The sequence below is a fragment of the Pseudomyrmex gracilis genome, unplaced genomic scaffold, assembly GCF_002006095.1.
Source record: "Pseudomyrmex gracilis isolate BER0280 unplaced genomic scaffold, ASM200609v1 scaffold_6, whole genome shotgun sequence".
In the NCBI taxonomy this organism is placed as follows: Eukaryota; Metazoa; Arthropoda; class Insecta; order Hymenoptera; family Formicidae; genus Pseudomyrmex; species Pseudomyrmex gracilis.
In genome coordinates, this window is record NW_018020590.1 from 983196 (window position 1) to 1006017 (window position 22822).

General features: G+C 35.8%; 7 protein-coding genes across 9 annotated transcripts; 3 read left to right on the forward strand and 4 right to left on the reverse strand.

Moving 5' to 3' along the window:
• Positions 1–1462: 1462 nt before the first annotated feature.
• LOC109858749 lies at positions 1463–3901 on the reverse strand. Its single transcript, XM_020436309.1, has 4 exons — positions 3615–3901; positions 2719–2946; positions 2272–2479; positions 1463–2169 (listed from the first exon to the last, which is right to left on the reverse strand). Exons 1-4 carry the CDS (start codon positions 3682–3684, stop codon positions 1653–1655), a joined length of 1023 nt encoding a protein of 340 aa, XP_020291898.1. The 5' UTR covers positions 3685–3901; the 3' UTR covers positions 1463–1652.
• A 2681-nt stretch (positions 3902–6582) lies between these two features.
• LOC109858811 (coiled-coil domain-containing protein 1-like) lies at positions 6583–11196 on the forward strand. Its single transcript, XM_020436438.1, has 6 exons — positions 6583–6707; positions 8189–8277; positions 8471–8653; positions 8766–8855; positions 9141–9309; positions 9420–11196. The coding sequence occupies exons 2-6, from the start codon at positions 8202–8204 to the stop codon at positions 10543–10545; spliced, it is 1644 nt and encodes a 547-aa protein (XP_020292027.1). The 5' UTR covers positions 6583–6707; positions 8189–8201; the 3' UTR covers positions 10546–11196.
• A 446-nt stretch (positions 11197–11642) lies between these two features.
• Positions 11643–12805, forward strand: LOC109858552. The gene is made up of 3 exons (XM_020435938.1): positions 11643–11767; positions 11855–12142; positions 12327–12805. The coding sequence occupies exons 1-3, from the start codon at positions 11692–11694 to the stop codon at positions 12671–12673; spliced, it is 711 nt and encodes a 236-aa protein (XP_020291527.1). The 5' UTR covers positions 11643–11691; the 3' UTR covers positions 12674–12805.
• A 558-nt stretch (positions 12806–13363) lies between these two features.
• Positions 13364–14571, forward strand: LOC109858580. The gene is made up of 3 exons (XM_020435994.1): positions 13364–13833; positions 13966–14114; positions 14285–14571. The coding sequence occupies exons 1-3, from the start codon at positions 13443–13445 to the stop codon at positions 14486–14488; spliced, it is 744 nt and encodes a 247-aa protein (XP_020291583.1). The 5' UTR covers positions 13364–13442; the 3' UTR covers positions 14489–14571.
• Positions 14562–15817, reverse strand: LOC109858572 (probable U3 small nucleolar RNA-associated protein 11). The gene is made up of 2 exons (XM_020435983.1): positions 15605–15817; positions 14562–15442 (listed from the first exon to the last, which is right to left on the reverse strand). Exon 2 carries the CDS (start codon positions 15420–15422, stop codon positions 14661–14663), a length of 762 nt encoding a protein of 253 aa, XP_020291572.1. The 5' UTR covers positions 15423–15442; positions 15605–15817; the 3' UTR covers positions 14562–14660.
• Positions 15818–15947: 130 nt separating this feature from the next.
• On the reverse strand, positions 15948–19206 carry LOC109858556. Of its 3 annotated transcripts, XM_020435961.1 has the most exons (6): positions 19107–19206; positions 18983–19049; positions 18788–18862; positions 17413–18426; positions 17012–17335; positions 15948–16852 (listed from the first exon to the last, which is right to left on the reverse strand). In XM_020435961.1, the coding sequence occupies exons 1-6, from the start codon at positions 19134–19136 to the stop codon at positions 16458–16460; spliced, it is 1905 nt and encodes a 634-aa protein (XP_020291550.1). In that variant the 5' UTR covers positions 19137–19206; the 3' UTR covers positions 15948–16457. The 3 variants fall into 3 exon arrangements, with proteins under 3 accessions (XP_020291550.1, XP_020291559.1, XP_020291542.1); XM_020435970.1 differs by lacking the exon at positions 18788–18862; XM_020435953.1 differs by having other exon boundaries at positions 18788–19049.
• A 432-nt stretch (positions 19207–19638) lies between these two features.
• LOC109858441 (putative tRNA (cytidine(32)/guanosine(34)-2'-O)-methyltransferase) lies at positions 19639–21280 on the reverse strand. Its single transcript, XM_020435702.1, has 5 exons — positions 21003–21280; positions 20852–20921; positions 20544–20746; positions 20058–20452; positions 19639–19947 (listed from the first exon to the last, which is right to left on the reverse strand). Exons 1-5 carry the CDS (start codon positions 21121–21123, stop codon positions 19657–19659), a joined length of 1080 nt encoding a protein of 359 aa, XP_020291291.1. The 5' UTR covers positions 21124–21280; the 3' UTR covers positions 19639–19656.
• Between the last annotated feature and the right edge of the window lie 1542 nt (positions 21281–22822).

The following is a 22822-nucleotide window of genomic DNA, read 5'->3' on the forward strand; positions in this document are numbered from 1 at the left end:
TATTTTTAATTACTTTGTGACCGATTTTCTCCGGACCGTGCAATTGTTCAGTTTTTCACATTTATAATTTATATATTTCAAATATATTATTATTTATATAATGTTAATATGACGGAACATTGTAAATTAAATAACAACAACTGAATGTAGACACACTAGATCAAGTTTTAAGTCAAATAAATAATATTCTTAAATTTGATAAATAACACTCTTAAATACTTTAACTACAAATATCGCAATTGTCAAAAGCCAACGTTCAAATTTAAATTTGAGTGTGTCATTTATTTGGCTTAAAATATCTCAACTTGACTCGTAAACGCTTTTGTAGATTCAGTTGTGGATTTACCATGACAAACCTGTGAAAAATTTTCTCTTTATCAAGAAAATTATTTCTTTTAAAATTTTCTCTCTATATTGTCAATATTGCGCTTCCCAAACAAACTTCATCATTTTTGTAAAACTACATATAGATCTTTGATATATTATATAGCTGATGGCATTCAAAAATAATTTACAATAAAAAGAATAAAACAGAACGACCTTGTCAAACAAGTTTTTATTTAACATTGCGCGTTAAGATATACATATACATGGTGTACACAATTACATATTTTATTCGAGTATCGCACTGAGAAAGAGCTTTGCGCGTAACGATTGCGTATTACTGCGAACTAACAGAGGAACCTCATTAACAATATATTTTTTTAGCGTTTTAATTGATAATATTAATTACGGAATGCCGTGGAATAATACTCGAAAAAACTTACTTTCTCAAAAATATAATTAATCTTTTGATACAATGTGGTTTTTGTTTTCAATAAAACAATTCTGTGTATATACTTTTGACGTTTGACCGTGTACGGTCTGCAGCAGAGCAAGTGCATTTTGCATCTTTGCATATGTACAAGCGGTGCGAAACTAATTATTATCATATTTTTCACATTTTTATTAAGCGGGCTCGTAAACGCGAGAAATAAATAATATACATATAATATAAAACCACTTGTTGTTTATATTATTAGACAATGGTTATCTAAAAAAATACGACACATTGTCTCTCGTGATTTTTTTTCTTTTTTTTCCTTTCAAAATAAGTAGTGTATCACAAAACAAAGTTAACGCAACTGATTTGATATTTCTCGATAAACCATAGGATCGTGTATGTTTTTAGTCAAGATCTTGATAAAATAATAATTATTGAAAGTTGGTATCATCGCGACAGAAGTGACGATCACAGAGTGAAATCGACAGCAAACGTGATCACAATCGCGAGAGATCGTAATGACGGAGCTGGGCTACTGCATTTAAGTGCATTAAAGTACATGTGCAATGTAAATAGTTAAAAGGAAATAATTGTAAATACACAAAAATAAAACATTTTAAACATTATGTGCACATAGTGGAATGCCTGAAAATACAGAGTGTAAAAAATAGAGAGTGCGAGTGTTTGAAAACCATTGCAAAAAAAGCAAGTAACTTTCACGTGCAAACATCGCACATGAATTAGTTTGTAAGACTAAAATTATTTTTGCAATCAAGCAATAAGACTCTCTTCTTTGCCCAGCTCCGCGTGCATGCATACAAATATAGTCTAGTGCGGCATTGTAGTTCTAGAGCAGAGATCGGCAGCTTTCTGCGCTATATATTACACTTCAGATCTCGTTTACATGCTGATGAATGTTATATGCTCTGCCTCCTCTCCTGGACTCCTTCGGCACCACAACTCGATGTTGTGGCACAACGACTTCCGCTTCCAGTCTTCTCTTGGCCTCCTCGGTCGAGTTCTTCCCGATTATCGAATTACTCGGCCTGGAGTAGACAAAAGTAGTTTCCATGCCGTTGGATTGTCCGATAGTCGCCGAACCCTTCAACACGTTATCTTGAGCGCTCAGCAGTTGCTTGAATCGCTCGTCGCTTTTGTCGACTTGAACATCCATCATGCGTGCCGATCTTGAAGATGTGCTTGGCTCGGTTCGCTGTTGCTGTTCCTGAGGCCCGTTCTCCTTACTGGTCATGTTCAATTTTGGATTCAAATTGAGACCGAGCCACTGAGTAAACAGCGCGATACCCTGTTCTGCGCTAGCGGACACCGCGGCGATCAGTTCATCGGTGTTCAAAGTGTCATCATCATCCTCGGAGATATCGGCGGGTTCCGTCGTCTCTGTGATACTGTGTGGAAATATTTATAAGCAAAACCAACGAGAACTCTTGTTGAGATTATTTATTTAACGTTATAATTGTTTCTGTATAATAGACTACAAAGCTGCTTACGCGGATACTTCCACTTGTCGGACACCTTGATAAAAGTTGAAGCAACCCATGTGGTAAGTAGCTTGTGGCGCGCCTAACAAAGCCGGCTCGATCACCATACAACCGTCATAACCGCCGACGTCAACTTGTTTCACTGACGTAAATCGTGCGCAAATCTGCGCCAGATCCGACAGCAGATTCATGCACGTTGGCTTATTGGCCGCATTTGCTGCAAAGATGTATATAGAAAAGATTGCAAATTGAATTTGATCAATATTCGTGCAAATTGAATAATTCTATTTATATTATACATTATATATATTATAATAAATATAAAAATATTTATTTCATTTGAAATGTTTTTAATATTCAAGTTTCGATCTCAAGTTAGATAATTTAAAAAATCGCATTTAAATAAAATTTATCACGATAAATTTTATTGTCATTAACTTTTCTTAGACTACTTGCCGATCCTTATCGTCGCATTGTGAATGGGATTGTCGCCGTAGCTTAAATTCAAAGAAACATTCTGCTCCTTCTGCTTGATATTGACGCAAGCCGGACCGCCTAAGTCAATTGTGGTCGTCAGGTTTAGGTCAACACAGCACAGACAACCGGAAGTCTGGCATAGGCACTTGGACTGCGACGTGACCGATCTCCCCTCGACCTCCGGCAGATCCCACGAGAGCAGAGTCTCTGCGGGCAGGAAACACACGTGTATGTGTGTGAGATAAGGGACGGCAGAGAAACTCAGTAACAGAGAAATTGGAACAAAACGAAAGTAGCCGCCAATCGAAAGTTCAAATGGAAGCCGAATTTCTACGCGTTTCACTGCGCCACAAAGTTTCTTTCGAATTCTTCCACGAAGATCGAGATGACGAATCGAGTTATGACACTCGTAAAGCGTTTATTTGTGAGACCAATAGGTCAAGAAACTACACCCGGATGCTAAGTGTGCCAACGTAGATTTTTATCGGCTGACTTTCTCGCGCATTGTTAGATCGAGTTAGACAGTTTTTTTCTTTCGAACATCTTTTGTCAACTTTTGCGCACGATAAAGAAAAAGCGAGCTTACAATCGAGTTACGTAACTAAAAATGAAATTAGAGAACATATGTGTGTGTGTGTTTGTAGCTTCAATTACTAAATCTTAGTAGAAATTTTAATTTGAAATATATGTCTTAATAATTAATTTCGAAAGAGAAAATGATTTATCGTGCGAATTTGCAACGCTACCATCAATCTTAGTCATACTGACAGTCGTAACAAACACGTGCCGCGCGCGCGCGTTGAAATCACCCGCGCAAAAAGGTCGTAGCAGCGTTCTTAGCCGCGTTTCGTTCACAATGTATCCAATTAGCTCACCGAGCAATCCAGCGGACGCGACAACCACTAGCGTAACCATCAGCACCAAGATCGTGGCCCTCAAAGCCATGATGTGTTCTCTAGACTTGTCGCTCGCTCACTTGCGCTCTCTTCCCGGCGGAGAACGATCGGATTGTTTGACGCTCGCGGGATTGTTCGTGCTCTCGCGCGAGAGACGAACGGACTGGCGCGCGAGGTAAGATGATCTTCTCTTGGAGATCTCGCCTGGCAAAGAAGAAGCTTAAATCTGGACACGGCGCCGGTACCACGGGTGTCGGATCGCCGACCGGTCCCACAGTCGACACGAAAACAGGGGACAGGATTGGTCAGGACCGTTGCGACGGTGGGGCACCCGTCCGGCGTAACAACGATACGACGAGGGGATAATGCAAATCGCGCGGCGGGCAAGGAACTTCATCTGGGTGACCGGGTGACCTCTTTACACCACCAGAGGTGCCCCACGAGGCACCGTGCCCCTCCGCGACACCGTCGTGTCTTTGCGGGGTTCGAATGAGGGACGAAAGACGTTGGACTACTATTTTCCGCGGCATGGTGCCAAAAGAGGGCGATCTTCAGAAGCTTTGGAAACATATTAGCTACTATAATAGATGTACGATTCTCTCGTGAATTGTTGTCGAAAGCGGAGAAAAACACAGATGTATAGTTTGTCATCTCATAAGCATCTTCACGCTCTCGCGCGATTCCTCACCGTGAAGCCGAACGTCCATTAAAATGTCGTTGTCAACAAATTTTCTGTCGTCAAGAGATCGACAATTGTGATAAAAAAAAGACAATTTAATCTCTTTTTGTTGAACATTAATTACGCGTTCTCGGTAGTATCGAAACAAATCCGCTCCACTTTCAAATTTAATTATCAACATTACCGATTTCTTGTGCGTTGCTCTCCGCGCGCGCGCATTACTGCGCAAAATTTTCGCAAACTAGGGGAACACTCTCTAACGCGCCCAAAAAAAGACCTCGCGCGCGAGCGTTTTCTAATTTAATAACACACGCCACGCATCGCCGAACGTTTCTTTTTTTTCGCGCGAAAACCTTCTTCTCGGCTTTCACCGTTTGAAGAAAAGTCGCGATAGGCCGTCTTGCCATAAAATCACTTACGATTCCGGCCTATCGATTACACTGGTGCTCTTTTTCCGCGGGCAGGCGTGGGCGCTGTTCGCGCGTGACTGCGAGAGGAGAAATGGAGCGAAATGTGTGCTGACGTGACCACAAGAGAGTGGGCTGAGTGAAAAGACAACTCTTTCTCTCTCAAGCCAAACGTTTCACGCTAGAACAGATCTAATTCGATCGTTGCAGAACTAAAACCTTCACGTCGCTCTGCTTTTATTGAAAAATTTTATTAAACAAAAACCATTTGATGCAATAAAGATATGTTAGAGTGCAATTTTACAATTACAGGTACCTATGCTGCGCTATCAAGTTGCGATTTTTTTCCAGATTATGTAATTATACACGCAACCGCATAGGAATAACAACAGGTTGCAATTTAATTTATCACCGATTATCGCCGGGAAACTATTATCGGTTAGATAATTGCGCAAATAGTTCTCTCACGAGACATCAATGTTGCTGTCACGCGAGTCAATCCGTCTTAAGATAGGCTTATATACTATACTATCTGTTCAGATACGGGCGGTTTTTTTCACGCGAACGATGCAATTGCGAAGTGAAGAAGCCGAGGCGCAGCAACCGAACGACGATGATTATCCCAACATTACGTAAAAACTTGTTTGCCCCCGCCCCGGCCCCGGGATGGCCCACATATATTGCCGGATTATTCGTTTCGTTTTTTTGACTCATGTCCCATCATCAGGTTCCGATAGAACTTGACATCACATCGCTATCGGCGACCGGAGAACAAACGGAGAGACAAATATTAGTCAAGGTGAACCACTCCTGGTCACTACTTTCTTCGACCCACTAACCGGAGAAAGGCCCCTCCTTAACTGCCAAAACAGTGCGATTCTGTGGATCGTTCTGAGTGAGTTCCACGTGAGGAGAACGGACGTGAACGAGCGAGGCGCCTACATTAAGTTCGCACTATACTCGAGTCGAACGCCGCGCGTGTTCCGGATATTTTTCCTCTTTCTTCTCTCAGACATGAGACACCCGCGGAGACTGGACGCGGACGAAAGTGGGTCTTCGGTTAGAATTTGTGTCGCGCGAAGCGCGTATTCGCGACTCGTATGAGTTTACGGCGTCGTAGAGACCAATTGCAATTTTCACGAAAAAATTAGAAAGTGAGAAAACTTGGAAAATAGGACAATTGAAATGTAATCGCGCAGATATAATATTTCCAATTGTTGTTTATGTTACGGTTAATGTGTTAATTGGCTACAAAATAATTTGATGACAATAGTTCAACGTTAGAACCAAAACTGATTTAAAAACAAATTATTCGCCGAGCTTTTGCGAGAAGCAACAATTTTCGCAATATCTTTTTATACTCATCTTCTTACACTTAACATAATTTCTCATTTCTTATATTTTTATCAATTTAATTATATCCTAAACATTATATTTATCGCTTAGTTTTTTTACGACGATATTTTATGTGAACGAATGTGTGACATCGCCTGTCGCTTTTTCTAACGGAATCCGGACGCAATTAACGAATGACGGAAGTCATCGACGTGACTTCCCCTCTTTCGCGGATATTTTTGGATGGGTTGAATCATCCGACGTCATTTTCATTGATCCGTGGACCGCTTGGCACTATCCGGTTCGCGGAGAGAGATCGAGAGGTGGGTCCGCTTTCATCGTCCGAACGACGATCACATCATTCTCGTCCGATGAAGGACGACGGAATATCGGAAGAATGCGACGCGACGATTGGTGCGGAGCCGCTTCTTTGATTTACCTAGAGCACATTAGAATGTTTAATAATTCTAGCAGCGGCTTGGCGGCAGGTGGTGGTGGCCTGTGACCGACTTTTAAAGAAACCTTGGGGGGAGTTGGGCGGCATCTTCAGTTGGACATTGGCCTCCGTAAGACGAAGAGTCAGGGAAAAAGAGCCGTAGGGTGCAGGAGAGCACGAGCTGTCTCCTTGGGTTTCTTGGTGAAGACCTGCAGGTGGGTAGATTTGTCACATACAATTCGAGGATCAAAAATCGCAACTCCGTCAAGCGGAAAGTCAATATTTAATCATTTAATTTTTCGAGCAATTCTTAGTAATGCGTGTATTTTGTATCTATACGTGTGGTGAAGCTAGGTATTATTTTGGTGTTACACGTATAAAAACAAAATCGACAAACAATAATTTTTCTAATTTTTCCAGACTTTATTATGTTATGTAAAATTGACAGAAATTTTATTTAATACTTGCAGAATATTATTTGACAGATAAATTTATAAGAATAAACACTAATTTTAAAATAAGTATAATTATGTGTGTCACGCAAACATGTGTATTATTTATATAAATTTTAATTGTCTCTACGTAATCAAAAAATGCAAGTTCATATTTCGAAGTATTACGATTATATTCAACGGTCGATTTATCGACTTTTATTCGAACTTTTCAGTTCGAATGCCAATGTGTAACTTAGTCTCTATCGAGCACCTTGACCGTATATAACGTATTTTATAACGGTGACACGACAGACGTCTCCCGCGCGTAGAAGCGCACGTCTTCTTGATCGTGCCACTAAAATCCGTCGAGTTTCGAGCTGCACTACTCCGACACATGCCTTTGACCGTGACCGGGATTTAGGTCAACCGGTCGCCGACAGACGGGAAGAACTCGCCTTCCGAAACCGGAAGAAGATTCGTTTCTTTGCGCGCGCGCGTGCGTGTCTAAAATTTATTTATCTAAGAACTGTTTTAATTAATTCATTTTTTTACTTTATTATATTTTCTCATTATTTTAATTGATTATCACTTATTATAATTCTTTTTATATTAGAAGAGAAATAGAGTGATCTTGCACATTATTATTTTATCTCGATGATAGACAAACGGAAGATAGAAAAAATAGAAAATTATGAGCGAAGAAATATACGTTCAATGAAATTTTTTAATGCACTTGTGCGTGGAGAACTAAGCGCGCTTTGCGTAAAATTGAGGAATGTGATCTCAATGGTCGCTCACTGGACGAAAAGAGCTTTCACATAAATTCTAGTATTTGAATATATGAAACAAATATATACAATTTTACTAACATTATATGTATTTTTGCGAAATTCTAAAAATTCTATAGATTTATATTAGCTGATCATGTATTAAAAAAGCTTGAATTTTTAGTTAGTTTATATCTGCAAACCTTAAAAAGTAGAGATTCTCAATTTTACTTGTAATAGTAAACTTATAAAAAGAAGCAAAATTATATTCATAGACACGATTCAGAAATTCTCTTTTAAATTTAATATCTCGGATGTTGTGTTGTTAGCACGAACGTAGAATAGTTTGGTTTTTCACACGTACAATTTCCATTCACTTCTTTTATTAAAGTTGTCTTGAAAAAAAAAAATTATAATGAAGTGTACATGCTACCGCATACAAAATAGACATTTCTCACAGTAATATAGCGATCGCGATCTTGTCATTGTTTCCAGAATAAACGGAAGGATGCGACTGTCGACAATTTTCGAGCTGTTGCTTATTCTCTTGCTGATAGCCTTCGCGGCTTACGGTCGAGTAATCGGTAAGGAGAATAAATATAAAACCAAAAGTAATAAATTACATTTAATAAACATGTAAAAATATGTGTATACACATTAATCTCATATTTAGTGTTTTTGTATGCGACATTTGTAATATGTAATGTGTTACTTTTTAATGTTTTTCTATAATCTAAAATTGTGATATTTATTTGTTTTTTTTGCAAATATTTGTAGATCGCGATGAAGCGACACATCGAGTTGTTCGCGCCACTGATAACACAAAGCAAAATGACATGGACCTGACGATGTCGTTGAAACAGGCAACCGACAACGTGAACCGATATTGCACTTGTAATGAAAATATCTGTAACTGCTGTCGGGACTTTCACATACCGGTTGTACAGCTAAAAGGACCGGGTAATTACTCGCGCATAAATTAAATGTGTAGAAAAATAAAAAGTGCGGCGAAAACGCGGGCAGAATTTATTATCTTGCTATTCCGTATTTTATTGCTATTATATATTTTCAGGATGCGCTTCTTTGCAGTATCTACAGGGTGACAATTTGGCAGTCCAGCTGAGCTTCGGCGACAACATATTAACCAGCACAATCGTTAACGGTAAACATGTGCAGTAACGGTAACGATTACCAGCTTTGCAATTAGTGGTCTTCAATCGCTCATATTTTAAGAACTATTATATAGCTTTGTCATTTTTGTTATACGACGTTCCTAAGAGTTTTCTCTTTGAATATTATGCGGTAGCTGTGGGACACACTTTGTATATTTTATCCTAGTTTAATTTTATTACATATCTTAGCATTTAAATTACGAATTGTTTTATATTAAACTGTATTATGTGAAATAGTCTGAATTTATTGAGAGAGAGAAAATTATGTATTTTAGGTAAAAATCCAAAGCCTGTATGCGTACCGCTACCTGGTGGTTTTACCCATTTCTGCGGCAGAATTTATTCTATCCAACGAGACGCAAAGAAGCATTTCAAGGCTTGCCTTGGTCTAGAATTGCAGTCGATTACTGAATTGGAAGCAAGTCTTCGCGTTAGTTGTTTCAGGTATTAACATAAAATAACAATAAAAATTTTCTCATATTTTGTGAAAATTATGAAATAATATACAATAAAAAAATCACAAAATATATAACAAGTTTTATCTCAAACTTTAGATTTGGTCCAGAAGGTTTGAAACTCCGACCAGCCGAACCACTTCCGGTTGTTGAGACGGAAATTTCGGATGACGATGACGATGACGACGACTTCTTCGGCCTCGGATCGGATGACGATGACGACGACGACGACGACGAGGACGAAACACCTTCAGCGAATTCTGTTCCAGATGCATCGGGAGTTGGTAACGCGGAAGAATCAGACGACGATGACGATGACGAAGACGATATCTTGGGTTTCAGTGCTCTGTTTGACATTTTCACCGGCGACGATGATACCACGAAGAGACCTAGACCCACGACAATAGCGCCATTATTGGAATTTACTATACCTATTTTAACAAGGCCAACGACTTCCGCGCCGATTGAAGATCACGATTTGTCCACTTTTGCGAACAATGAGTTTGGAAATAACGATGAGGAGCACGAAGACAACGCTGATAAGACAGACGAAGAAAACAAAGATACGGAAGAAAATAAAAATACCGATCTGACTGAAAGTAACACCGAAAGTAACACCGAAGGCAGCACTGATGAGAATCAAGAGCAAGTCACAGAAGCTTCTAACAAGGTCACATACATTGCGAAACCCAATCCGACGAGCGTCAATAAAGTGAAGAAAGGAGTTGTCGGGGAGAAGAAGAAACCCACTGTGACGTCGACCAGCGTCAACGCCATTCATGATTCTGAAAAACCACCGAAAAAACCTGTCAAAGACGAGGAAGATGAAGACGATGATCTTGATGACGACGATATTTTAGATGACGATGACGACGATCTTGATGACGAAGACGACGATATTCTCGATGACGATGACGATAAAGACGATGAAGAATTAGACGAAGAGAATGATGATAAGGTAGACGACGAAAAACATGAAGAAGACGATGATGATGAAAACGAAAAGGCTGAGGATTTTGTTGATGATCTAGATGACGATGACGACGAGGAGGAAGATGCGATGTTGAGCGCTCTTATAAGCACCGGGAAGAGCAAAAAGAACACGGAAAAAGCGACAAATCAAACTATTGCTGGAAAGCATAATAATGAAAATGACGGTCTGGATCTTCTGGCAAGGGAGAGACATCCCAGTGGAAATCGTCAGAGCAAGATCACAAGACTTTGAAGTGTACAGAGCTGTATAGTCAGTAGGATATAATTGGAAGTCGAAAGAAACTCGTCTTTGTCTGTCGCGAATTTTTGTTGTTTTGACAAAACTCGAGAAACAATTTGTCAGATAAACAAAAATTTATTGAAGATAAATTCAGTGAATTGGCATAATTGTGATAGTGCAACTTACTTTTAACGTTCAAAATTATAAGAATTGTTTTTTTGCATTTTAATTGTTTTATAACATGACTGTTATATGTTAAAACTTTGTGTATATAATTTTATAATTTTTTATATTGTTAACAAATAATAATTTATTATTTCACTATCATAGTTTCCTCTTTACACGCTCTTGATTTTATTAAAATGGAGACTGACATGAGAATTCACGAATCGAAGATAGAGGAACTTGTTTGAAAAAAACTCAAACAGAATTGCGTGAAAAAATCTTTACATTTAGGAAACACAATTTCGCAATGTGAGATTTTGTTGTTGACAAATGATAGATGTTATCAAGACAGATTTACATATGAGTTATTTGTGACCTCAGCCATAATAACTTGCTCGATTAGCGTATCGTTATTTGTTAAGAGCAAATATTTATGACTTACTGTTCGTAATTAAGTATTTATTGACGCACTGTAATTAAATGGAATTAAACAAATATAATTTACACAATATTTTTTATGCACCCTTGTATCTTACTATTCTTGTGCAAATTGTTTTTTTTTTAAACAGTTGCAAGTTGTGCAATATAACTCATCAGATTAGTATAAACAAAATAAATTTTAAGTAGAGCAGTAGAGTATTAATTTAAATTGATTTGAGAGAATTATATCAACTTAATGTCATCTTCTGCTTCTGAAATAAGTAATTTGACACTACTTATTATATTTTAAATAAACAGAAGTAATTTTTTTATAATAATAGTTAAATATACTATGACCTAAATTTTAGTTTTTTTAGTTTTTTTATTTCACAATTTAATCGTAAACAATTTCGTTTAATAGCAGCTGTGTACATACACTTGAGCATACTGATATAGATTTGTAAAGAAAGTTGATGCATAATTAATAAGCTTATGAACGTTTCAGCAGATAATGTTTAATACGTGCCCAATTCCAGTCTGCTGTCAGCGTTCAAACGTGAAGGTTGTACAATCATGCTACACAAGTGTGTTTACGTATCTCTTCTGGTTCTGGTGGTCCAAGATGTCAGCGCGAGCATTGGCTTTATTGGTGAAGAGATAAATATAAATTATCGTTATTTGTTATTTTAAACAAGACACGTACATTTAGATGACAAAGAATTGCTTTTTTTTTTAGATTTATCCAAATTTGACATGATATATTACGATCCAAATACACAAATGGGGTTGAAAGCGGAACTTGAAGATACTAGTCGTAATCCTTTTCTTAGTCCTTCGATTGGCTTTCGTGGAGTAAAATGCAATTGCGAAGGTCTGGCGTGTGGTTGTTGCACCGGTATCAACGTGACTGTCTTAAACTTAAATCGCCGTTCTTGTGTTAATTTTACTTACATACCCGAGGACTTCGCCATCCGCCTCAATTTGATAATGAACGATAATGTAATTTTTAGTCCTACTTTTTCTGGTGAGTAAATTTAGTTTATAAATTTGATTGATATAAAATACACACATACACACAATTTCTCGAAAAGAATAATATCACATCTCTTTAACATTATTATATTATTATCTTTTTAATATCTATTATGCAAAAGAATGATGTATGTCCGCTTCCAAAGATAGAAAATTTCCAATAAATCGATTTGCAGCTAAAAATCCTGCGCCGCTTTGCGTGCCTTTTTATACTCCCTTCGTGTTATTCTGCGTACGCTTCTTCGATATCTACACGTCTGGAAAAAATCTACACGTGTGCATCGATTTTGAGACACGCGTGGTAAACTGGCCGATATTGATCTTGCACTTTGATTGTGTGAAACTTGGAGCGGACGGAATTTCTTGGATGAAGCCGGAAGACAATGATGAAATGATACTTCAGACAAAACCGGGCGAGATAGAAGTGTATGACGAGGTGAACTTTGAACCAGATCCTTTAAATAATAATTCATCAAATACATCTTCTGAAGATGATGATCACATCGGACAGTTAAAAGTATAATACATATATATTTACAAAACATGTATATGATTATAATACATGTTTACAATTACTATACATTGTTTGTTAAAAAAGTTTATTGTTTTTGTTTGTTACAATTAAATGTATCTTATTATTATATATAAAATATATAATGTATGTACGTATGCATAAATAAATATTTGTGAGACACAAAAAGGCAAGTAAAAATCAATCGCTGATATTTTGTTTTTTTTGTTTTTTATAATTTTCTTTACGAATTAATTTTCACAGATATATATATATATATATATAGACAAGAAATTGCGGGATAACAAGCGACGCTTACGGATCTAACTAACAAAATACTATTTATAGATCAACATTGTGTTAACAACACAGGAACATTCCAGACAGTAATATAATTGTCATAATTAATATTGTAAATTATTTTTTACAATATTTTTTTGTGTCATATTTAATGTCAGAAAATAATTAAAAATATTAAAAGATAACAAATGACTATAACACTGACTTAAAATTGTTTTCTGTATTTTTTAAATCGTTTTTTGTCATATAACAATTGACAAAAAAACTTGAAAAACTTGTCAACATTTGAGAACATCACTACTTCTTTTTCTATAACAAGTTCTAGTAATTCAAAATGAAGTCAAGCCTAAATTTCACCTTAAAACGGGGTCAACATGAACTGTTAACCGGCCAGTCGAGTTTCGATCGTCTTGCAAAGAGCACATCTCGAGAAGATGTTCTCTCATCTCGATTAAGCGCCGGGTAAGATCAAGGACACAGGATGAAAGTCACATGCTGGTTGCTACCGTTACTAATTGCTTCTCTCGTGCGATCAAGTTCGCTTTTGAAATTGACTAGTGACGAGGATCTTTTAACAGCAAAAATCATCAGCAGTGAGATCGAAGGACTTTCGTCGCGAGAAGCTCTAGAAGAATTGACGACACTATTGAGACAAGCTACAAATTCTTCAGCATCGGGAAATGGCACAGTCACCGCGACCAGACAGGGACCTTGTCAGTGCGGCAGTGGTGTTTGCGGATGTTGTTCGAAGATTCTGTACGACACGTGGAAGCAAAAGGCTTGTGTGAACATTACATACGATGCCGACGAGTTCAGCTTTACCGCTAAAATTTCCATGAATGACAGAGTTTTGTACACAAGAACTGTTTCTGGTAAGAGCGACAATTTAACGTGTAAATCAACAGCCAATTAATCGGAGGTTTTCTTAAATTAAAATAATACATTTCTACATCAAAATTTTTTTCAAACAACAGAAAATCGTTTCATTTATCTTATTGTACTAGGGAAGAATCCTAGACCGATATGCGTTCCTGTTCCAAGAATACCGGTTATCCGAGCGTGCGTCAGATTCTATAACATATATTTCCAAGGCAGGAATATTCATCTATGTGTCAATATGGAAGGAAAGTTTCGAGATACTGTATTGTTTAAGGTCATATAAATATATAATATATTAATTTTGTCACAAGAAACATGTATTGTATTTTTACCAATATAACAAATAACAATTTTATTCATTAAATTAATTAATACTTATCATGTGACGTTTTTACACATGAAGAAAGTCTTGCTTCATAATATGTAACATGTTTGTTCCCACAGGTTAGCCTAGACTGTCTCAGATTTGGTGCAAATGGATTAGCCATTCTAAAGCCAGAGGATGGAGGTGGTTTAGGACAAGTTGAACTTTTGCCAGAAGGCATCATAAATGATAATGCTGACGATTACGATGACGAAAATGATGATTATGATGATGATGATGATGATGATGATGATGATGATGACGACGATGACGATTTATTCTAAGAATATGTTTTTGGCAAATAAATTTTTATGTATTAAGGGCACAATAAACTATGATGAACCAGAAACTTGTTTTTTTCAACAAAACTTTACTCTCAGTATTCATAAGTACAAATAAGTATGGGTTATATATAATTACACATAAAACTAGACAAAATTTTGCAATGTAAACACGTTACCGTTTTCTCTCATACTTCCATTTATAAATTGGAGCAGAGTCTTTCGAACCTTGTTTTATTAATTTTGGTTTCGTGACTGTTTTGTCTTTTAACGCTTTACGAATTTCTAGCTTTTGTTGTATAATCATTAATTCGCGTTCTCTATTAATTCTTTTTTCCAATTCTTTATAAGCTGTGTGTTTTGCCTGCTCAATCTTCCTGATAGTTTTTTCATCTAATTCTGGCAATTTCATATTCTTAATTGCACTTAGTGTTGGTTGATTGATGCGTCTAGACAGAAGTGCTGGATGTGTGTTTAATCTCGTAGCAGGATTAAAGTTTTTTATCTCCTTGTCACCATCCACAAAGAAAATGTGTCGATTTGGCGTCTCATTGGCTACATCAATCATGTGCAACCGGCTCTGCAACTTCTCTATCTTTTTTGTTTCAATATTTCTTTTATAAATTATATAGTTTAAATCCTGTGTTTCCATCAACTTGATCTGTTCAGGTGTATGTTGATCCTCTTTGTCCTTTTCTCTATGAATACCATCAATTAGTTGTGAATTAATCATATGAAAATGAAATTCATCTGGATTCTTGTTCAGCGCCCGCTTTCGCAGGAGCTTGACCGTTGCTTGCTTCTCTTGAAAGTCTCTGGCTCTGGCAATATAGTCTTTTTTCTTTTGCAGCAGGCCTAGATGTTTACGAGCCTCCGGCTGGTGACGTTCTCGATGAGTCTTCTGACTCGCTTTTGCAGCTTTCTTCCACGAGGACATTATTATACTCTATGTAAAATCTAAAACCACAGTCGGAAACTCATAACCTATACAACTTATTGTATGTATACACGCATATGTATGTAACGTAAAAGTGAAGAAATTTGTACACTCTTAATCGTGGAATATTAATTTATTTGTACACTCTTAATTGTAGAATATTAATTTATGTTGTAACATACCCTTTTATATTAACTGAAGAAATTTCTATCGTTTCAAACAAAACCTAACTTTAATATCTTTAACCAATTCGTACGCCTTGCATCCTCTACATAACCTCACATTATTTCTCAGTTGTCACGTTGACGATCAATAGAACTCAAACTTTTTTGGATTTACAGAGCACTGTTACCGACTGTTACAGACACTCAATATTAATTACATACAATTTTTACTACAATTTATTTACTAGATCGCATGACACTGAGTCACTTGCTGTGACTTTGCCGTTGAGTATATAAATATTATAATTATTTAATTCGAATATCCAGAAATAAAAAAAAAAAGTATACTTAATAATATGTTACGAAAGTTTCTTTATTACAAAATTTACGATAGAAATATATAGAAGAAGAAAAGTAACAAGATCAAGTAACAAGATCAAGTTGTAACGATTACAATAATAGTTAATATTTTTACATAGAAACAAAAAACTGCAAAAATGTGATTCGAGTATTTATCAGTCTCCAATAAGTTCGCACGCATACTCACACACACGCATAACTTAACATTTAAACATTTTACTTTATACGTTTATACAAGGTGTTTCTAAACCACCAAAAGATATTTTAAGTGCTAGTTTTACGCTGTAATTGATGATTTTTAATTGCTTATCTCTCAATCCTAATCCGTAATCTTTGATACGAACTTTAGAATATTTCAAAGAATTTGTCATTAAAATCTTCCAGTGAAACATTCTATAGATATAAGTTTTAGACATACATGTAATTCTCCGAATAAATTTTATCAATTTTTAAAAATTCAGTTACTTTGTTTACGCAATATGTTTTATATTTGTATAGAAAACTGAATTGTTTATTCAGTTTGCGAAGACTGATGAGCTCTAGTAGGAAGCGGAATAATTGTGTCGCGTACTGTTAAAGAACCTTGACTAAAAACTTGCGTTTCTGTAGATACTCCTCTGGGCGATTTTGACACACGACTCTCCCGCATTCTGTCAATCGGCTGACGTCCTTTGATCATCGTGTACCACGCTTTGTGACGTTTTGCTAGAGGAGTTCTGGAATCCATTCTTGTGGTTGGTTCGCTGACTTCGCGGTTTCGTTTACCAGGACGCGTCTGGTTGTTGACGGAGGATGTAGAGACTTGATCGTCAGTCACTTCCTGTGAAGTTGTCGATTTCGTAATAATCTTTTGTTGCTCGACTACTTCGGTTCCTCGAATACTTCTTCTTGTCGGATTGCTCAAAACTAAAAAATAATAATTAGAATTATTAATAGAGATAAAGTATTAATTATAATAATTAATAAATTAAATAATTTTTATAATTATACAAAACTATAGTTTGTTTATTGTCTTTAACAATATTTTTGACAATATTCGTTTCAATACTCAAAGTTTTAACTCACTAGAAAAACTCTTGAAGGCGTGTTTCATAGCTTGCGCGACAGCTGTCAAAAATCCACCATTGTTGTTACTTTCACATTTCTGCACAGGTAACGACGAAGACGACAGAACTTCTTGATGAGTCGTAAGTTTCTCTTTGTTTACTAAATAAGTATCGACAGTTGAGACGCTCATTTCCATTTTCAAGATAGATCTTCTACGTACATTACCACTGTCTAAAGATTCAGTCACACTCGGACATGACTGACAACTTGTTGATGCAAGCTGCTCATGCAGCTTCTGCAGACTTGAACTAATCAAAGGCACGAGATCGGTGCTCAACATTCCTAAATATATAAAAGGAAAATAAATCATAATAATTGTAAAATTGTTTTCACAGATCTTGAATAAAAAAAACACATACCTGAGTTGTTCTCCATTACTACCATCATCAGCATCCTGTTGGAACTTTGCTGATTCGTAACTGATGAGTCACTAGTGCTGATTTTCTTATTAGGATTTTGGTTTTCTTTTTGCGTTTTTGTGGTATTGTCAAAAATCTGATCATCTTTCTGCGTGTTCGATGTGTTGTTCAAAATAATTTTAATATTTGAATTAGCTGAAGAGTTTTCCAACGGTTGTTCTAGTAAAGAACACTTTCTCTGTTCGTGACTGTTTTTTGTATTCTCTGTATTTTGTTTATCCTCTATAGTCTTCGCACTTTCTGTAGTTTCTTCTTTATCTTTCTCTGTATTTTTCGTGTTTCGTATATTGATATCATGAGCGTCGTAAAACTCTTCTTCCATCGATGTATCCCTCATATGAGACTCCTTCAGACTTTCCATTTCCGTAAGGGAGTTAAACTGATCGGAAAACCTCACTTTCTTTACGACATCCAGCGCTCTGCACAATCTTTCGCGAGTGACATCTGACGCCAGCGAGTCTTGCAAAACAACATCAACATTCGAGCACGTCAGATCCGTATTTATAGTGGAAGACACTCGGTTCTCATCTGCAACTATCTTCGTATTTATTTTATTCACGTCCTCATTTTGTTCCTCCATGATGTCCAGGTTTTTGACGGAATTGGAAAACTCGCTCTTGCTGATCAAAATAGGCGTTATATTATCAATTGCGCTGAAGAAATCTGTGTCGCCGGTGTTAATGTGCTGCGAGGACGACTTCGCGTTACTCTGCGTGATCGATAGCGAATTTGATTTCGGCGTTTTCAAGCTGAAGTTTGGCACGCAAGGTGTATGATATTCAAAACTGGTCTTTTGCCCGACAAGCATCGGCGTACTTGTTTTCCGAAGGATTTCGGATGGTGTGATAAATCTGCTATCGTCAATGTCGCTCAACAGACACTGATTCGACTTCTGAAGTTGGAAACCCGTCGGCGATATGAAAGACCAATGTTGAGACTTCCACTTGCATGCGCCTAATTGTAAGATTTATTTTTAAAAAATGAAGTAATAGGTTTATTGTTGCAAAAAGATTTTTTCAGACTGATCTGTTTGACAAAAATACATTTTTTTAAACAAAAGTTTAATATTTGATATAAGTTTAATTTTATCGTACAAATATAATTTGTGTAATTTTAGAATAATGCAATATATTTAAAACTTTATTCTACATAGCTTTAATATAAAAAAAATTGTAGTTAAAATTTTAAATATTAAATAATTGAATAATTAAATAATTATCAATAATGGCAGCACATATATCTGTGAATAAGACCAAATATATTCTATAGTTTGTGATTTTTCGGATGAATTTCAAAATTGTACACTTTTAATTACCGATGGATTGCAAATCTTCTAATGACTCGAATAAGTCACTGCACAGCTGGCAACGTAACGGCAAGTGCTTTTCAACTATATGACACAACAATTTCTTATCCTCTAGATCTAATTTTTCAAATTCGAACTGTCGCATTGGCAGAGTTTTAGAAGCGCATAGTGAACAATTGATGTTCAAATCGGGATGTTCCTTACTTGTATGACGATTGCGACATTTTACACAACAGAATACTTTGTTGCAGAAACGGCATGTTCGCTCGGCCTGTCAAAAAGCAAAATTTTTGGAAACTGACATGCACAACACACTTGCACTAGTTACCCTTGTTTCTGCCCATTTCTTCATATCCATGATAGATATCGATTGCCGCGCGATCTGATGTTTACTGAATAAATTCAACAAGTCATCAGAAACGTTCGCGAAATCATAATATATACAATTACGTACACACAAAGTAGATAAATATAGAACGCATAATCTTAAATTATCTTATCTTATTTACAATCATCTTCAATTCATCTTAGAAAGCTATACGCGTCGTCTCATTGGTTACAGGCTACAGAACTTCTGAAAACAAACTTGATATTCGACATAGCTGTAACAAGTAATACAGCCGTAAATGAATAAATTAAAAAAAAATTGTGTTTGAGGACAATATAGAACTTCAGTTTGTCTCAGATGTTTTAATTAACGTTTACACACATGGTTGTAAACCATGTGTGTTTCTAAAACTACAAATATGTAATTATTTCTCTTAATAGATATTCAAATTTGATAAATCATGATTACAGGACGTGTCAAATATAGTGTTAAAGGGATACATATATATGCACATATAAAATATTTTCCGATATTTCAGTTATTATTAATTTTATTCTTTATCTTTGGATATTGATAAATTTTTTAAAGCGTCAACAGTTGTTTCAGTATCATTACAAGAAACTTTGTCAGGTACTTCCATTACGAGTGCCTCAAATACAGACATCGCATTTTCGTTTTCGACTATCGTACTGATGTCAGCTTCACTAAAGTCAGTATTGTGATCCAAGACAAATGCGTTTTCTCCAGCCTTTTTATTTCCTTTCAAAGCCAATGCTTCCTCGTAAGGCGGTGCAATGGGGGATTGCACTGGTTCTCGATATTTGTATTCTTTCCCTTCGTACTACGAACAATAATAAAATCGAAACATAATAAAATGTAAATGAAATATGAAAAGATGATACGAATATAATTCATCGAAAGAAAAAAAATAGTAATTATGTTGATACTTACATTCAGAGGATAACACGTGTCGGAATCCAGTTGATTAAGATCTCCACATACAACAAAAGGGACAATAACCCTATTTATTCCTGTCAGCTTTTCAAAATTGCAAGGCTCATGTGTCAACAAAGGATTAAGCATGTGTGGCTGATAACCTTCTGGCGGCGAATATTCTTTACAAACTACAAATGCCTCAATACTTGAGTTGCGGGAACTGCTGGGTTTTGTGCAGTAAACATATGGAAAAAATATCCTTAATTGAGCATACAATAATGAGACATCTTTGGCACGAAAAATCTTTGCCACAAATGTTCCACCAGGTCTCAAGATATGTGTAGTTATGTTCAGAGCAGCCAACAACAACTGTGATTGAATAAATATATCCATATCGTGCAGACCAGTCACTGTAAGTAAAATAAAATACCTATGTATATACTCATTGCTCAAATTTAATAAAATATACAAAATAAATAAAGTAACAAATAATATAGACACCATCAGGCGCTCCATCACATACAACCAGATCTGCTTTAGTATTATCAAAGTGGGCAATAATATGTTCTGCTGTCTTGGTGTTGGTGATATCACCTTGAAGCTGAATAACTCCTTCTAAAGGTGCCATTGCTTGTAGATCAACTGCCACAATTTTTGGAGGAGAGGCATCTTCATCTTTTTCTATAGCTTTTTTATAATTTTCACTGAAAAAGACAAAAACTATAAGGTTTATTTATAATCACAAATAAGAAATTAAAGTTTTTATTACATGATATATGTGCATACATTTCCTCAAAAATTTTACTTACTTCAGCTTGCAAGCTAACACTTGACTCCAACTTCCAGGTGCGGCACACAAATCTACTGCTTTAGACACTCCTAAAAAGAAATGAAAATATCTTTGTGTACATAACATTATTAAATACATATTTTACTTTCTCTCTTGTATTTGTAACTTACCATCAAAGATGTGACATTCGGTATCGATTTGAAGTAATTTAAAAGCACTTCGAGCTCGCCATCCTTCTTCTTTTGCTTTTCTATAATATATATCACGTTTATCTTTTGATGTTTTTCCCATATTTTTAAAATACTTTTTACAAAGAAAATAAAACTTTCTGCTAAGTTATCGTACACTTGCCAACTAGTATTCAGTTTAGTTCAGAAACAAGAGCGGCCAGACTCAAAAGAGTTTTTGCGATTGCTTTTCCGTCCCGTAAGCTAGAGCATGTCCACGGGTGGTGCACATTAGCAACTACGTAGCGATGTCCACGAGAGACTTGTCGATACGTACGCAATGTTCAAACGTGGAAATGATTCTATTCCGTGCTATGTGCGGTAGACACGGTTCTATTCCGTGTTATGTACACGTGCGTCGGTATACAAACTTGTATAGCAATATACCGGGTGTAAAATCAAGTTTGAACAATTGAACTATAAAAACAATGAGCGCTTTTTATATCTATATTTCGTCAATTTATGTGATCGCTTTTTACACTTTAAATTTATTAATGCTATAACATTTAATACTCCAACGCCAACGATTTGACATTGGTGGCGAAAAACAAAATTCTATTTATTAAATTATATTGTATCTTCTCTTATATAGTTTATTTGACTTTTATCAATATAATAACTTGCGTTATTTACATTCTACGTGCAACATTATAACATATTTCATCGCTTTGAATAGAAAGCATGTATAAGTACAGAAGATTTAGCTTTAGCTAATTTTGAAGGCCGCAGCTAGCATTATTCAACTTTGTCGAAAGATAAATGCGTTATCAAGTAATAATGTCGTATCATATGTGAGTACATTGCACATGTATGTATGTGTACAAAATGTTCATTTCTTTTAAGATAGCTACCATGAGTAGACTAAAACAAAATGTATGTGAAAGCGCCCTTCGCTGGTCGGTATAAAAATAAATTAATTCATCACGATATTATAAATAAAATATCATGCGTAACATCGAAGGTCTTTGGTTAATCGTGATTCTCTTTTTTCTCTGTTGGAAATGTCATTGGAATCGACAATGTACTTATTTTAATACAACATTGATACCTCTTACTCACATTAACAAGTTAACAGAATTGATTGTTCCGCGGATGAAGTCTATTGTAAATTTAATTAGTATTTGAAATACTTGAACTTTTCTAGAGAAGATCTTCGCGATAATTCACATGCGGATTTATCTGCAACATGATGTATTTATTTATCAGTTACTCGATATCATTTAGGTTTAAATGCATTGAACAAAACACATCGTGTCTTATCATGTTATGACAATTGTAAATATGCTTGACACAGTAACTTTTATCTGTTGTTTTTAAGTTGTTATAAAATATAAAAACTATAGTTTAGTCTCTAAGAGAAGAAACAATTTCTTCGGAAATTATCCATAAACCTTAACTGAAAATACGCAACTCAAAACAATCAGACAGTATCATAAATTTAATAACAGTGTTATAAATTAAAGTTTTGTAATAACATGCATATAAATAAATGTCAGCATCACTGTCATTGTAATATAACAATAAATAATACATATAATAATAATATATATAATAATATATAACATTAAATAATACATATTATACATATAATTTATTATATATTTATAATATTATACTTTATATTGTATTATATGTATTATATACATACTAAAGTAATGTCACTGATCTCCGCTGCGCGACTTTGGCGGGATCACTGACCTCGGCCGCGCGGCCTTGGCGGGGCACTGACCTCGGCCGCGCGGCCTTGGCGGGTCACTGACCTC

Excerpts from the sequence above, each read along its gene's own strand:
- LOC109858749 (XM_020436309.1), bottom strand. The coding sequence starts at position 3,684 with ATGGCTTTGAGGGCCACGATCTTGGTGCTGATGGTTACGCTAGTGGTT. Across the intron at positions 2,480-2,718 it reads CAATGCGACGATAAGGATCG|CAAATGCGGCCAATAAGCCA; the intron begins GCAAGTAGTCTA and ends ACATCTTTGCAG. Across the intron at positions 2,170-2,271 it reads CGACAAGTGGAAGTATCCGC|TATCACAGAGACGACGGAAC; the intron begins GTAAGCAGCTTT and ends ATTTCCACACAG.
- LOC109858811 (XM_020436438.1), top strand. The coding sequence starts at position 8,202 with ATGCGACTGTCGACAATTTTCGAGCTGTTGCTTATTCTCTTGCTGATA. Across the intron at positions 8,278-8,470 it reads GGCTTACGGTCGAGTAATCG|ATCGCGATGAAGCGACACAT; the intron begins GTAAGGAGAATA and ends AAATATTTGTAG. Across the intron at positions 8,856-9,140 it reads AACCAGCACAATCGTTAACG|GTAAAAATCCAAAGCCTGTA; the intron begins GTAAACATGTGC and ends TATGTATTTTAG.
- LOC109858552 (XM_020435938.1), top strand. The coding sequence starts at position 11,692 with ATGCTACACAAGTGTGTTTACGTATCTCTTCTGGTTCTGGTGGTCCAA. Across the intron at positions 11,768-11,854 it reads CGCGAGCATTGGCTTTATTG|ATTTATCCAAATTTGACATG; the intron begins GTGAAGAGATAA and ends TTTTTTTTTTAG. Across the intron at positions 12,143-12,326 it reads TTTTAGTCCTACTTTTTCTG|CTAAAAATCCTGCGCCGCTT; the intron begins GTGAGTAAATTT and ends ATCGATTTGCAG.
- LOC109858580 (XM_020435994.1), top strand. The coding sequence starts at position 13,443 with ATGAAAGTCACATGCTGGTTGCTACCGTTACTAATTGCTTCTCTCGTG. Across the intron at positions 13,834-13,965 it reads GTACACAAGAACTGTTTCTG|GGAAGAATCCTAGACCGATA; the intron begins GTAAGAGCGACA and ends TTATTGTACTAG. Across the intron at positions 14,115-14,284 it reads GAGATACTGTATTGTTTAAG|GTTAGCCTAGACTGTCTCAG; the intron begins GTCATATAAATA and ends TTGTTCCCACAG.
- LOC109858572 (XM_020435983.1), bottom strand. The coding sequence starts at position 15,422 with ATGTCCTCGTGGAAGAAAGCTGCAAAAGCGAGTCAGAAGACTCATCGA.
- LOC109858556 (XM_020435953.1), bottom strand. The coding sequence starts at position 19,136 with ATGGATATGAAGAAATGGGCAGAAACAAGG. Across the intron at positions 18,427-18,787 it reads AGAAGATTTGCAATCCATCG|GCGCATGCAAGTGGAAGTCT; the intron begins GTAATTAAAAGT and ends TCTTACAATTAG. Across the intron at positions 17,336-17,412 it reads AGTAATGGAGAACAACTCAG|GAATGTTGAGCACCGATCTC; the intron begins GTATGTGTTTTT and ends TTATATATTTAG.
- LOC109858441 (XM_020435702.1), bottom strand. The coding sequence starts at position 21,123 with ATGGGAAAAACATCAAAAGATAAACGTGATATATATTATAGAAAAGCA. Across the intron at positions 20,922-21,002 it reads CGAATGTCACATCTTTGATG|GAGTGTCTAAAGCAGTAGAT; the intron begins GTAAGTTACAAA and ends ATTTCTTTTTAG. Across the intron at positions 19,948-20,057 it reads ACACGTGTTATCCTCTGAAT|TACGAAGGGAAAGAATACAA; the intron begins GTAAGTATCAAC and ends TATTGTTCGTAG.